Here is a 10,682-nt window from a genome sequence, read left to right as displayed (position 1 = left end):
AGATAGTGATGTTAGTGTACACACACATATATACATATGTTCAAAGTTTTTATTTGATTTTCTTATTTTTATTTATAGGCTTTTTAAAGAGATTTATTTACAATAACGTTTCTTTACTGAAGCCCAACAACCACATCTTAAACAAATTTGTAAAATGAAGCTTGGGGCTCATTCTGATGCACACTCTTCAAAAGCACTGTTCATAAAGTTTGAACCTGAAATAATAAAAAAAAACTTCTTACTGTACAATCAAACATTTAAAATGAATTTGAGTTTTGTTTGTTATCAATCCATTACAAAAACATTATTAGTCTGAACACAGTACAGATCAAATCAAATCAAATCAAATCAAATAAAATAAAAAGTCTCAACTACTCTTTGTACTCCGTATACAAACGGGCAGCGACTGAGGAGAGACACACACATGAAGGGAACGTGAGAGGGGGATTAAACCCACATGAACTTCAGCGGGTGAAGTGTGGGAACACTAGCAGATTCAGCGTTCCTCTGATCTCCCCAGGATGAGCCTGCCAGTAAACTGAACAACAACGTTGTAAACTCCACTGCCGCCAAAGAAGGGGAAACTCCCTCCCCACCCCCAACATCAGCAGCACTGCAGACATGATGAAAAGATTAACTCGTTGCGTGAATGTAAATGTTATGGTTAGACATGTGGAGGAAGTCTAACTGTGGCTCCGTCCCGTGACAACTGCAAAACCAACTCGGGCAGCATGTTGCTAAAAATGGTGATTGCTTATTCGCTTTTCTGCCCCTTTGGCTTGTTGTGTTTTTCTTGCGCTTTTCGTTTCTCCCTGTAAAGTTCCCTGTAGTGCAGTTTCTTGGGGTTAAGTCCGTAAGCCCTCAGTCTCTGTCTGCTAAATTCCCTACCGCCCAGTTTAACCTTAAAGGACCTCGACAGCAACCGCCCGCCCGGGGCCCTGGGCTTCTTCTTGGGCCGCTTCTGCTGGTCAGTTCTGGGTTTGATGGTCTCTTCACTGACAGCCTCTTCACTGACAGCCTCTGTGGCGGCCTCTGTGGCAGCCTCCTCGCGCTCCTGCTGCTTTGGCTTCTCCATCTTGGGGACCAGGAACTCCTCTCCATCTTCCCCTTCGTCACCACCCATCTCTGTCAGGGCTTTGATGATGGATCCCTTAGCAGTGTCGGCTACTGACTGGCTGCTCCCTGCTTCCTCCTCCTTCTCTTTCTCCTCCTCCTGCGCATTTTTCTCCTGTTCAGCATTCTTCAGCCGCTCTCTCCTCTTCTTCCCGACCTTTCCCTTGGCCTGCTCCTTTTCTTCCCTGAATAATGCAAAAAGAACAGAGAGAAAAAATGAGCAACATGCTGACAGTGAACCTCAATAAAAACTCCACTGAGAAAGGCCTTTCTGTTGACTGGCCTGAGATGTTTTGTTCTTTCTGCCCTTTTCAGTCAGCTTGTTTCTGACTAGATAGGACACCCTATTGTTTTGATTTTTTTTTTTTTTTAAGTTCTGAGGCTCGAGGGCAGCCAGGGCTACACAGTGCACAATGCGTCAACGCAGGGAAATGGAAAAGTCTGATACTCACTCTGAATAAAGGGAGGCAAAGATCTGCTTCTTCTTCCTGGTGTCTTGGGCCTTGATCTTGAAATTCTTCACATCACACAGTTCGTCTTTTTCGGGCCTGACACAGAACATTCAGAAACAGAGACGCCTCAGTCAGACAAAAAAATAAATAATCCAGGTGCATTGTGCTTTGCGGAAAGGTTATTTCTGCACACCTTCTTCCTGGGGACTAAAGACGAGCTCACAGAGGAGCCAGAGATGTAAGCTTTCAGTACCTGTACATGCAGGTCTTCTTCAGGGAGCACCAACGGTTCAGCTCCTTCTCGTCTGCACCCAGGACCTGCAGGGGTGGAGAGAGGCTCGAACTGAGAGTGAGGTGGACAACATCCACTGGTCAGTGTGACCTGACCTCATCTAAACTCATAACTTGGTTTCCTCAGACACCTGTAGCTAATAGGCATTGTTTTGTCTGTGAAACCCACTGAGCTGGACAAATTAGAAAAGAGATGAAATCCGCAGGATCCCATCCCAAAATAACAAGGGTTACTACTGCTTACTACTATCTTCTACTCTCCATGTATGCCTATCATCCTTCCTCTCATCTCTTCCTTTTCTTTGTCAGCTCAGCGAGAAGATTGCTGTCCACATAGCCTGGTCAGAGTTTACCCCGTAGGGAACAATACCAGTTCAGACCCAATCTAATCTCATCAATGCCAGACACAGCCAGTTTTGAACCCATGACCTTTGCATTCATAGCCTGTTGCCTTACCTATTGAGCTACAAGGACTACATGCATTGTCTACCATCAATACCATTAGACGACATATCACCATTCTCACCTCATCAGTTGTTAGGCCAAAGTCGTTAGCAACCACTTCCCTGTAGCGGAACCTGCAGGGAAGATCATCGATGATGTCCTCATAGTCCAGTCGGTAATATTCATCAAGATACTGTTCATATGATTTCTCCTCTGTAGTAAAACAATTCATATAAATTACTGATGAATAGCAGAGCAAAAGAACAAAGCAAAGAACAAGCCAACAGTAATGATAATGAATTCATTGAGAGCACATCACTGCCTAGAATATTTCACCATCATTTTCGTAAAATATTAAAAAAATATAAATATAATTCTGGCATCCAGTCAAATAACCATTGATTTGGACCTAAGCCACACACAGTTGCCTTTGACATAAAACAGGACATGGTTTCTTAGCACTTGCTAGGACTTACGTGGGTCAAAAACAGGCTTGTTTTTAGCGATGACCTCAGCAAAGTGGGACACCTTTCTCCTCTTGCCCATCGGTGGGACGTCATCTTTGGACGGCGGCTGCCTCTTCTTCTTCTCACGTTCCTTCTTCTTCTTTTTCTTGGCAGATTGCTGGCTGGGATCATAGTCTGCATCCATCTAGACATCATCATTTCAGATAGGAATTAGAGAAAAAACTTTGTCAAGTGACCCCACCTGGGAACATCACGGAACTATTGAGTTGCTCTCTGAATACTCAGTGGTTGCATACTTGTATACTGCATTGTGCTGTGTCCAGTGAATTGACTGAAGTGTAATAAATTAGACAGAAGTGTCGACTGAAGGAGTAAATGAACAATACAGATGTGCTATACAGCAGGAGGACAACTAAGGCCAGGGGCACAGAGGGTTTGCCTTTCCTAAGGGGACATGCTGAAGGACATAACAGACAACACAGCATGAGCTTACGATGAAGTCAGGATCTTCACAGTTTGGCTGATGGTTTCCAGGCTGCCCGCCACCATACTCTTCATCACCGCCATACTCTTCATCCTCACCATGGCCTTCCCCACCCTCTCCTGTGTAGGTATCCCAGTTCCAATGTCCTGATGACATAAGATATACAGACCTCACTCACTGGAGACAAACAATGTCTGACAAAACAACGGCGATCAGGCAATGATGCTGAAGCCGCACATCCAAACTGTGTGAATGAGAAGTCTTTACCGTCCTCAAGCTCCTCGTCATCAAACTGAGGCTTTTCATCTGTGTCCATCCCATAATACTCATCACCAAAGAATTTCTAAAGAGCCAAACAAGCCAGTTAAAACCAAATATACAAAAACACTGGGATAGCACCGGTGATGAGTTCTGGTGATCAAAAAAAGATACTACCATATCCCAAAAAGCATAGTTAATTTATCTGATCACTGAAGAAAAAAAACAACACAGCAATGCCTGAATTTGCAAAATAGTTCTCCAAATTTAAGTCACTCAAAATAATCAGACCCATGTAAACTTAAAAAGAGTCACTTTATCATCAACCAAATGCATGTGGACAGCCTTGCCAATGTGTATTCATCTGCATCATGTTCTCTAGATAACCTTGTTCAACCTTTCAGAAGTTTGAACACAAGAGCATACCTGCATGAGCTCGTCGTGCTGCTCGGGGTTGAAGTCTCCCTCCAGGTCGTGCTGACTGAAGGCCAGCTTCTCGTTCCCGGTGAGCTCCTGCAGCGACTTCAGCTTCTCCATGATCTCGCTCCTCTTCAGATTCTTCAGCTGCTTCAGCTGCTCCTTCTTATGCTCCTTCTCCTACGGGGAGCCAGGAAGAGGTGGAAGAGGAGAAGGCATGAGAGGAGTAAAGAGTAACATTGCAAAGGGATGAAGCATAATGTAAAAAGCTTGTAGTTCAGCATCATCTCCGGCTGGTAAGATACATCAAGGCTTGTTTTGACTGAAGCTGAGATGACACATCTCCCTCTCCTCCCTTTGTTTGTGACCTGCCTGACCAGCAGACCAGACATGTACAGCTGGGTTTGCTCACATCACTTGAGGGCGCTCTTTCCTTCAAAATTCGTGTACTATCTACTTCATAAATAGAAATTGCACCTCTATTTACATCAATGTACTTTCAATGTCATTTGCTTCATAAATAGAAATTGCACCTCTTTTTACATCAATGTACTTTCAATGTCATTTACTTCATGAATAGAAATTGCACCTTTCAATGTAGTTCTATCCCTCTATTTCACCCCACGTGTTAAAGCTCAGACACCTACAGGCCTTCATCTCTGATTCTCTCCTAATGTCAGAATGGACAGACTCAAACCCTCTTCTCTGCCTTGTGTCGCTCCACACACTCACTGAATTAACAGTAGGCCAAAGATATTTAATGGCAACTGGTTTTAGAACAGAACTGAGGAGATACTAGCCTATATAAATAAAACAACGGGGAAAATGAATAAAATGTCTTACTTTTTTCTTCCTCTCCTTTATCTCCTCCCTCTTGTGTTTCCTCCGATCGTCTTTGGTACGGACGGATGTGCCAATGTTTCGGGGGTACGTTTTCACCTGCAAGAAATGCATGAGCATTTAAAACACATGACTACAACTACCGTACTCCAACACTCGGGCAAGTCAGAGCGTTGGGTCACCTTTGTGGCATCTGGCTCCTCAAAGCGGAAGTTGTATTTCCTCTCAAAGTCTTCCTGTTTCTTAAGGAAAGAGTCTCCTTCGTCCTCAGAATCTTCCACGTCGTCTTGTACCAACTCTTCATAGGTAGGTATCCTGTGTATGATAAACAGACAAACAGTCCAAAAGGCATTATTTACAAGCTCTTCATGGTAGCTGCAGCACTACACATGCCTACACCAAACTGTCTAAGGACTTTGCCACCATTCACTGAGTTTTGCTGAACTTGCCAGTTAAACTACACAAGAATTCAGTGAACTCCCAACTTTCCCTTTTCCCAGATTCAGTGACCTGTCAACGTTCCCTATTCAATCTAATCAAATAACTAATCTCCTTTATCCCACTCCCTTGTGAAGGTACCATCCAACATATAGCAAGCAAATCATGTCATGAGGTTATAAGGTAGAGATGCCCTTCCCAGAGGGTCGATCTTTGAGTAACATTTGTGCACAAACAACTCCATCAAAGCATTGCACCAAACAAGGAAAAACACCAAGAGGCATGAGAGCGCAGTCACCTGTCCTGGTCATCCCCCTCCAGGTAGCCCTTGTTGAGTACATAGTCCCGCAGGAAACACTCCCTCTCATCAAGCTTGGGGTCATTCCAGTATTCCTTAAGGTAGGACTTCACCAACACAAGAGTAAGATAGTCAAAAGTCAACAGCCAAAAGCCAGGTCACATCATCACTGCCCCTCTATGAGGTCTTGAGACTGCTGGTGCCTTCACACAAATCCAGCCGAGCCGCTTCATTGAGCCGTCATGCCCACACACACACTCACCATGTCCTGCACCTCCTCCTTCCCATCCAGCTCGGACTGCCCCTTAAGCCAGTCCACATAGTCTGCCTCCTCCTTATCCTGATAAACAAACAAACACACACACACACACACACGCGCACACACACAGACAACAAGTGAGTAACTGTGTGTTACTGAGGGGAAACCATATGTGTGTGCCTGAGGGATGTACTGATCAAACATATGAATACTGTGTAAAAATGTATGTATTGTTATTGGCAAGATGTCTGCTAGGCGTTGTGCAGCACGACAGAGCAGCTCCTGACCTTCTCTTCTTTAGTTTTGCTCCTTCTCTTCAGCAACTTGCTATCATCGTCATCACTGCCTTCATCACTGTCCTGCAGGAATTTGCGGAAACTTGGGAAAGAGAAAAAGAAAAACCCCTCACAAACATAATCAACAACAGTTTCTGTGCAGAACAACAGCCTCAAGGCTAAAAGACAACCGCCATCTTTAAAAAAAAAAAAAAGGGAAATGTGTACCTGTTTTTGATCTCCCGCTGTTCCTGCATGTAACTGGGTGACCCCGCTCTCTATGAGAAGTCAGAGTAAATACATTAACATGTGCACGCAAAACAATCATACACCTATACCTTTACAAAGCCATTCAGATGCATTCACACATCCAATTGAACAAATCACGTATTGCTCGCCGATGTTTAAGTAATACCTCTTGCATCAGTTTTGAAGCCTCCTCATTCTCACTGTCATCCTCATCTTCATATTTCCTATGAGCAAAGAAACATTTTCAAGAGCCCAGAAGAGAACACACTGAATCACATGATCTGTATGCTCATTACAGTTAAATCAGTGACAAACTATGGAGGCTGAAATGGGTTTACTCACCCTCCCTTTTCCAGGATAACTTTGCGCTCATAGTCCCTCAAGTACATTGGCTTTACAGCTGCCTTAGACGTGGATGGCTCCTCATCACTATTTGACCCAGTTGGTACTGAGGCAAAGACAGACAGACAAGGTGTGGACTTGGTAGGATTTGTTTAACTGATGATGTTGAATACTATAGTACAAGATGAATCGACATACCTTCGTCTGTGAAAAATGTAGCATCCTGCTGATAAATCTTAGGATCTTTCTTCTTCAGTAATGAAAGAGTTCTATAGAAATCTCTTTCCAACTTCGGATCAAGCTCCTGTCAATGAATGGACATAAGACAGAGAGTGAATTCGGATTGTAATAATCATAATTAGGCCTACCATTTTTATCAATTTTCAGAAGTCACTTCTTGTATTCTAGAAATGCAGGCAATATCAACTTAACCACGTTTTAGGCTATGAGTGTTTGATGCTCACCACGTCACTGTTCTCATCGGAATCAGACTCCGATGAATCACTGCCATCCTCGTCTTCATCTCCGTAGCGATCTTTCACTGAAAAATTAAGTTTTTATTTGGTTACCTAGTAATTTTTCCTCTTAAGTCTAGGTTTCCATCTAAGTTGACTTTGCCTGCAAGATGTCTACAAACCACGTTAACTGGTTGCTCTTACTCTCCTTACATGCTTGTAAACTGTGACACGTTATACCGTAATTGTAAAACAACGTGTAATGATGTATGCCATTTTGGCTAGGATGTCATAATTATTTCAAAACAAGTTTACAGCAAACCAAGTTAGCTAGGGACAGTTTGTTAGCTGTGCTAGCTAGTTAGCAAGCTAGCCATGATTCTGACTTCTGGTCAGTTGTTGACGTTAACTACTGTGACAACTCACGTCTTTGCAACTCCTCTTTTTGTCTGTACTTTTCATATTTATCTGCAAATTTTGTATTAATCTTGAACTCCGCCTGGCCAGACATCTTAAGAACAAAATATGCTTATAGATTAAGGTTAACTATTTAATTTAAGGATAGTCTAACATTCCGCATGGAGATAGCAGCGTGTAGCAAGCGACAATAAAGAAAGTTTCAACATGGCTGCCATTCGTATTATTTCAAAATAAAAGTCAAAACTTATTTATTAGTTTTAAATTATACAACAACAAAAACGAATGCTGATTTAACAAACTGTATGTCTACCAAAGCTACTATTTTAAATACAAAGAGCCTACTAGTGTTGTTCATAGTCTTTTTTTCTCCAAAAAAATTCTGGGAAATGACAAATCCAAAAATGTATCTACAAGAGAAAGGGTATTTGAACATCTACATGAGTCATCCCACCTGAGAGTTGAAAGGTAGGTGATAAAATGCATAGAATTGACCTACAATAATTGCCTACTGATGTACTCCTAATTGTGTGGCTGAGAAAACAAGAAATTAGCATCCTTGATATGGGCGTGAAATGAAATCCTCATGACAAGTACTGGAAAAAAATTCTTTATCTTGTCTCCCTTTGTACAGTTTACCAATTTGTGCCACACAACCAAAACAAATTCCTTGTATGTGGAAACCTCCTTGGCAATAATCCTATTTATGATTCAGATTCTGTAGGTGCAAGGGCATGTCTTCCTAACTGATCTGGAGGCAAAGGTGTCAAGATCAAAGAGTGCTTGCTTCTTTTTAATACCACTTGTGGAGCTGTATCTTGAAAAAACAAATGTTTTTGTTTTTTAAGGATTTTTTTTTCATTTGTTCACCAGGTGCACTTCTGTATGCGTGTGTGTGTAAACAATATGTTTTACATAATCCATATATACAACAGGTAAAATAAGTATTGAACACATCACCATTTTTCTCAGTAAATATATTTCCAAAGGGGTTATTGACATTAAATTGTTATTAACAACCCAAGTAATCCATACATACAAAGAAACCAAAACAAAAGAATTCAGAAATTAAAGTTGTGTAATAATGTGAAATGACACAGGGAAAAAGTATTGAATACGCTTACTGATATTTATTTAATACTTTGTACAAAAGCCTTTGTTGGTAATGACAGCTTCATGACGCCTTCTGTATGGAGAAACTAGTCGTATGCATTGCTCAGGTGTGATTTTGGCCCATTCTTCCACACAAACACTCTTCAAATCTTGAAGGTTCCGTGGGCCTCTTCTATGAACTGATCTTCAGTGCTTTCCATAGATTTTCAATTGGATTCAAGTCAGGTGATTGGCTGGGCCATTCTAGCAGCTTTATTTTCTTTCTCTGAAACCAATTGAGAGTTTCCTTCGCTGTGTGTTTGGGATCATTGTCTTGCTGAAATGTCCACCCTCGTTTCATCTTCATCATCCTGGTAGATGGCAGCAATTTTTTTCAAGAATGTCTCAGTGCATTTTTCCATTCATCCTTCCTTCAATTATGTGAAGTTTGCCAGTACCGTATGCTGAAAAGTAGCCCCACACCATGATGTTCCCACCTCCAAACTTCATTGTTGGTATGGTGTTTTTAGGGTGATGTGCAGTGCCATTTGTCCTCCAAACATGGAGAGTATTATGGCATGCAAAGAGTTCAATTTTACTCTCATCTGACCAGACTATATTCTTTCTTGTCCAAATGTTGTGCAGCAAACTTTAAACGAGCTTCAACATGCTTTTTCTTCAGCAATGGAGTCTTGCGTGCGTGTGCATACAGGCCATGGCGGTTGAGTGCATTACTTACTGTTTTCTTTGAAACAATTATACCTGCTAATTCCAGGTCTTTCTGAAGCTTTCCAGTGGTCCTTGGCTCTTGGACAACTCTTCTGATAATTCTTTTCATTCCTCTGTCAGAAATTTTGCGAGAAGCATTTGGTCGTGGCCCATTTACGGTGAAATGATATTCTTTCCACTTCTGGATTATGGCCCCAACAGTGCTTACTGGAGCATTCAGAAGCTTAGAAATGCATCTGTAACCAATGCCATCAGTATGTTTTGCAACAATAAGGTTGCCGCAGTCTTGCGAGACCTCTTTGCTTTTACCCATACTGAGATGTTTCTTGTGTGACACCTTGGTAATGAGACACCTTTTTATAGGCCATCAGTTGGGACTGAACCAGCTGATATTAATTTGCACTGACAAGGGTCCAGATTGCTTTCTAATTACTGATAGATTTCAGCTGTTGTCTTGGCTTTCTATGCCTTTTTGCACCTCCCTTTCTTCATGTGTTCAATACTTTTTCCCTGTGTCATTTCACATTATCACACATAACTTAATTTATAAACTCATCTGTTTTGGTTTCTTTGTATGTATGGATTAATTGGGTTGTTATCAACATCTGGTGAACATTTTATGTCAATAGCACCTTTGGAAATATATTTACTGGGGAAAATGGTGACGTGTTCAATACATATTTTACCCGCTGTATTTTAAATAGGTCACACATAATAGGGACAGTTCAACTCACAACTCTGTTCTGCCTATTCACATTGAACACAGTCTATAGGCTCAATTTATTCAGTAATGTATAGGGTGTGTATGATTCACAAGCAGTATAAATAAAACATTTTTCATCAGCTATGTGGAATGACCTTGGTGTGAAATGCAGTCTTCTAGATGTAGAAATGTATGATAATAAACAATGAAAAACGAAATGTTGTTTAGCCTACCTAACAGGCTACTATCTCATCCCATTGTTATTTGTAAGATGAGTCAGTCTGCTAAATTTTTTTGTTCAAACAAAACTTTGTAGCGGACTTTTATTTTGACCCTTTTCGCCGCCATATTGCCCCCTGAATGCCCCTCTTTCTTTAATGGTTACATGGCAAACCAATGTCTTTTTGGATTATCGCCACCTAACGGTTTGGAGTATTTGAATTAAACCCGTTTTAGGTGAAAACCATGTTATCTTAGACTTAACTTAAATCTCACAAAACTACTTGATTTTATGTTTTTCAAGAAATATTGTGTTTACTTTATAAATCAGAGTTTTGTTGGAGGTAAGAGTTAGAGCCAAATTAGAAGACTAATAATAATAATCTTTATTTATAGACCACATTTTTAAAAAACATGTTATAAAGTTCTTCACAAAGGCA

General features: G+C 41.2%; 1 protein-coding gene and 1 non-coding gene across 2 annotated transcripts; both read right to left on the bottom strand.

Annotated features, from left to right (window-relative positions):
• Positions 1–46: 46 nt before the first annotated feature.
• kri1 (KRI1 homolog) lies at positions 47–7,698 on the bottom strand. The gene is made up of 19 exons (XM_012825849.2): positions 7,509–7,698; positions 7,092–7,168; positions 6,826–6,931; positions 6,628–6,733; positions 6,452–6,509; positions 6,265–6,314; positions 6,049–6,139; positions 5,765–5,842; positions 5,503–5,609; positions 4,949–5,081; positions 4,770–4,865; positions 3,936–4,106; positions 3,519–3,594; positions 3,261–3,397; positions 2,777–2,951; positions 2,383–2,513; positions 1,819–1,883; positions 1,566–1,661; positions 47–1,298 (listed from the first exon to the last, which is right to left on the bottom strand). The coding sequence occupies exons 1-19, from the start codon at positions 7,591–7,593 to the stop codon at positions 755–757; spliced, it is 2,382 nt and encodes a 793-aa protein (XP_012681303.2). The 5' UTR covers positions 7,594–7,698; the 3' UTR covers positions 47–754.
• LOC116222695 lies at positions 2,163–2,259 on the bottom strand. Its single transcript, XR_004164744.1, has one exon. It is a non-coding gene; the product is annotated as a Z30 small nucleolar RNA (small nucleolar RNA).
• Positions 7,699–10,682: the final 2,984 nt, after the last annotated feature.

The sequence above is a fragment of the Clupea harengus genome, chromosome 1 (assembly GCF_900700415.2).
Source record: "Clupea harengus chromosome 1, Ch_v2.0.2, whole genome shotgun sequence".
Taxonomy (NCBI): Eukaryota; Metazoa; Chordata; class Actinopteri; order Clupeiformes; family Clupeidae; genus Clupea; species Clupea harengus.
The sequence above is the reverse complement of the archived record's forward strand: the minus strand, read 5'-3'. Positions and strand labels throughout refer to the sequence as shown.

Bases quoted from the DNA above. Each gene is read 5' to 3' on its own strand.
- kri1 (XM_012825849.2), bottom strand. From the start codon at position 7,593: ATGTCTGGCCAGGCGGAGTTCAAGATTAATACAAAATTTGCAGATAAA. The intron at 5,843-6,048 runs GTCAGGAGCTGC...TTTGTTTATCAG, and splicing joins GCAAAACTAAAGAAGAGAAG to GATAAGGAGGAGGCAGACTA. The intron at 1,662-1,818 runs GTACTGAAAGCT...GTTCTGTGTCAG, and splicing joins AAGAAGACCTGCATGTACAG to GCCCGAAAAAGACGAACTGT.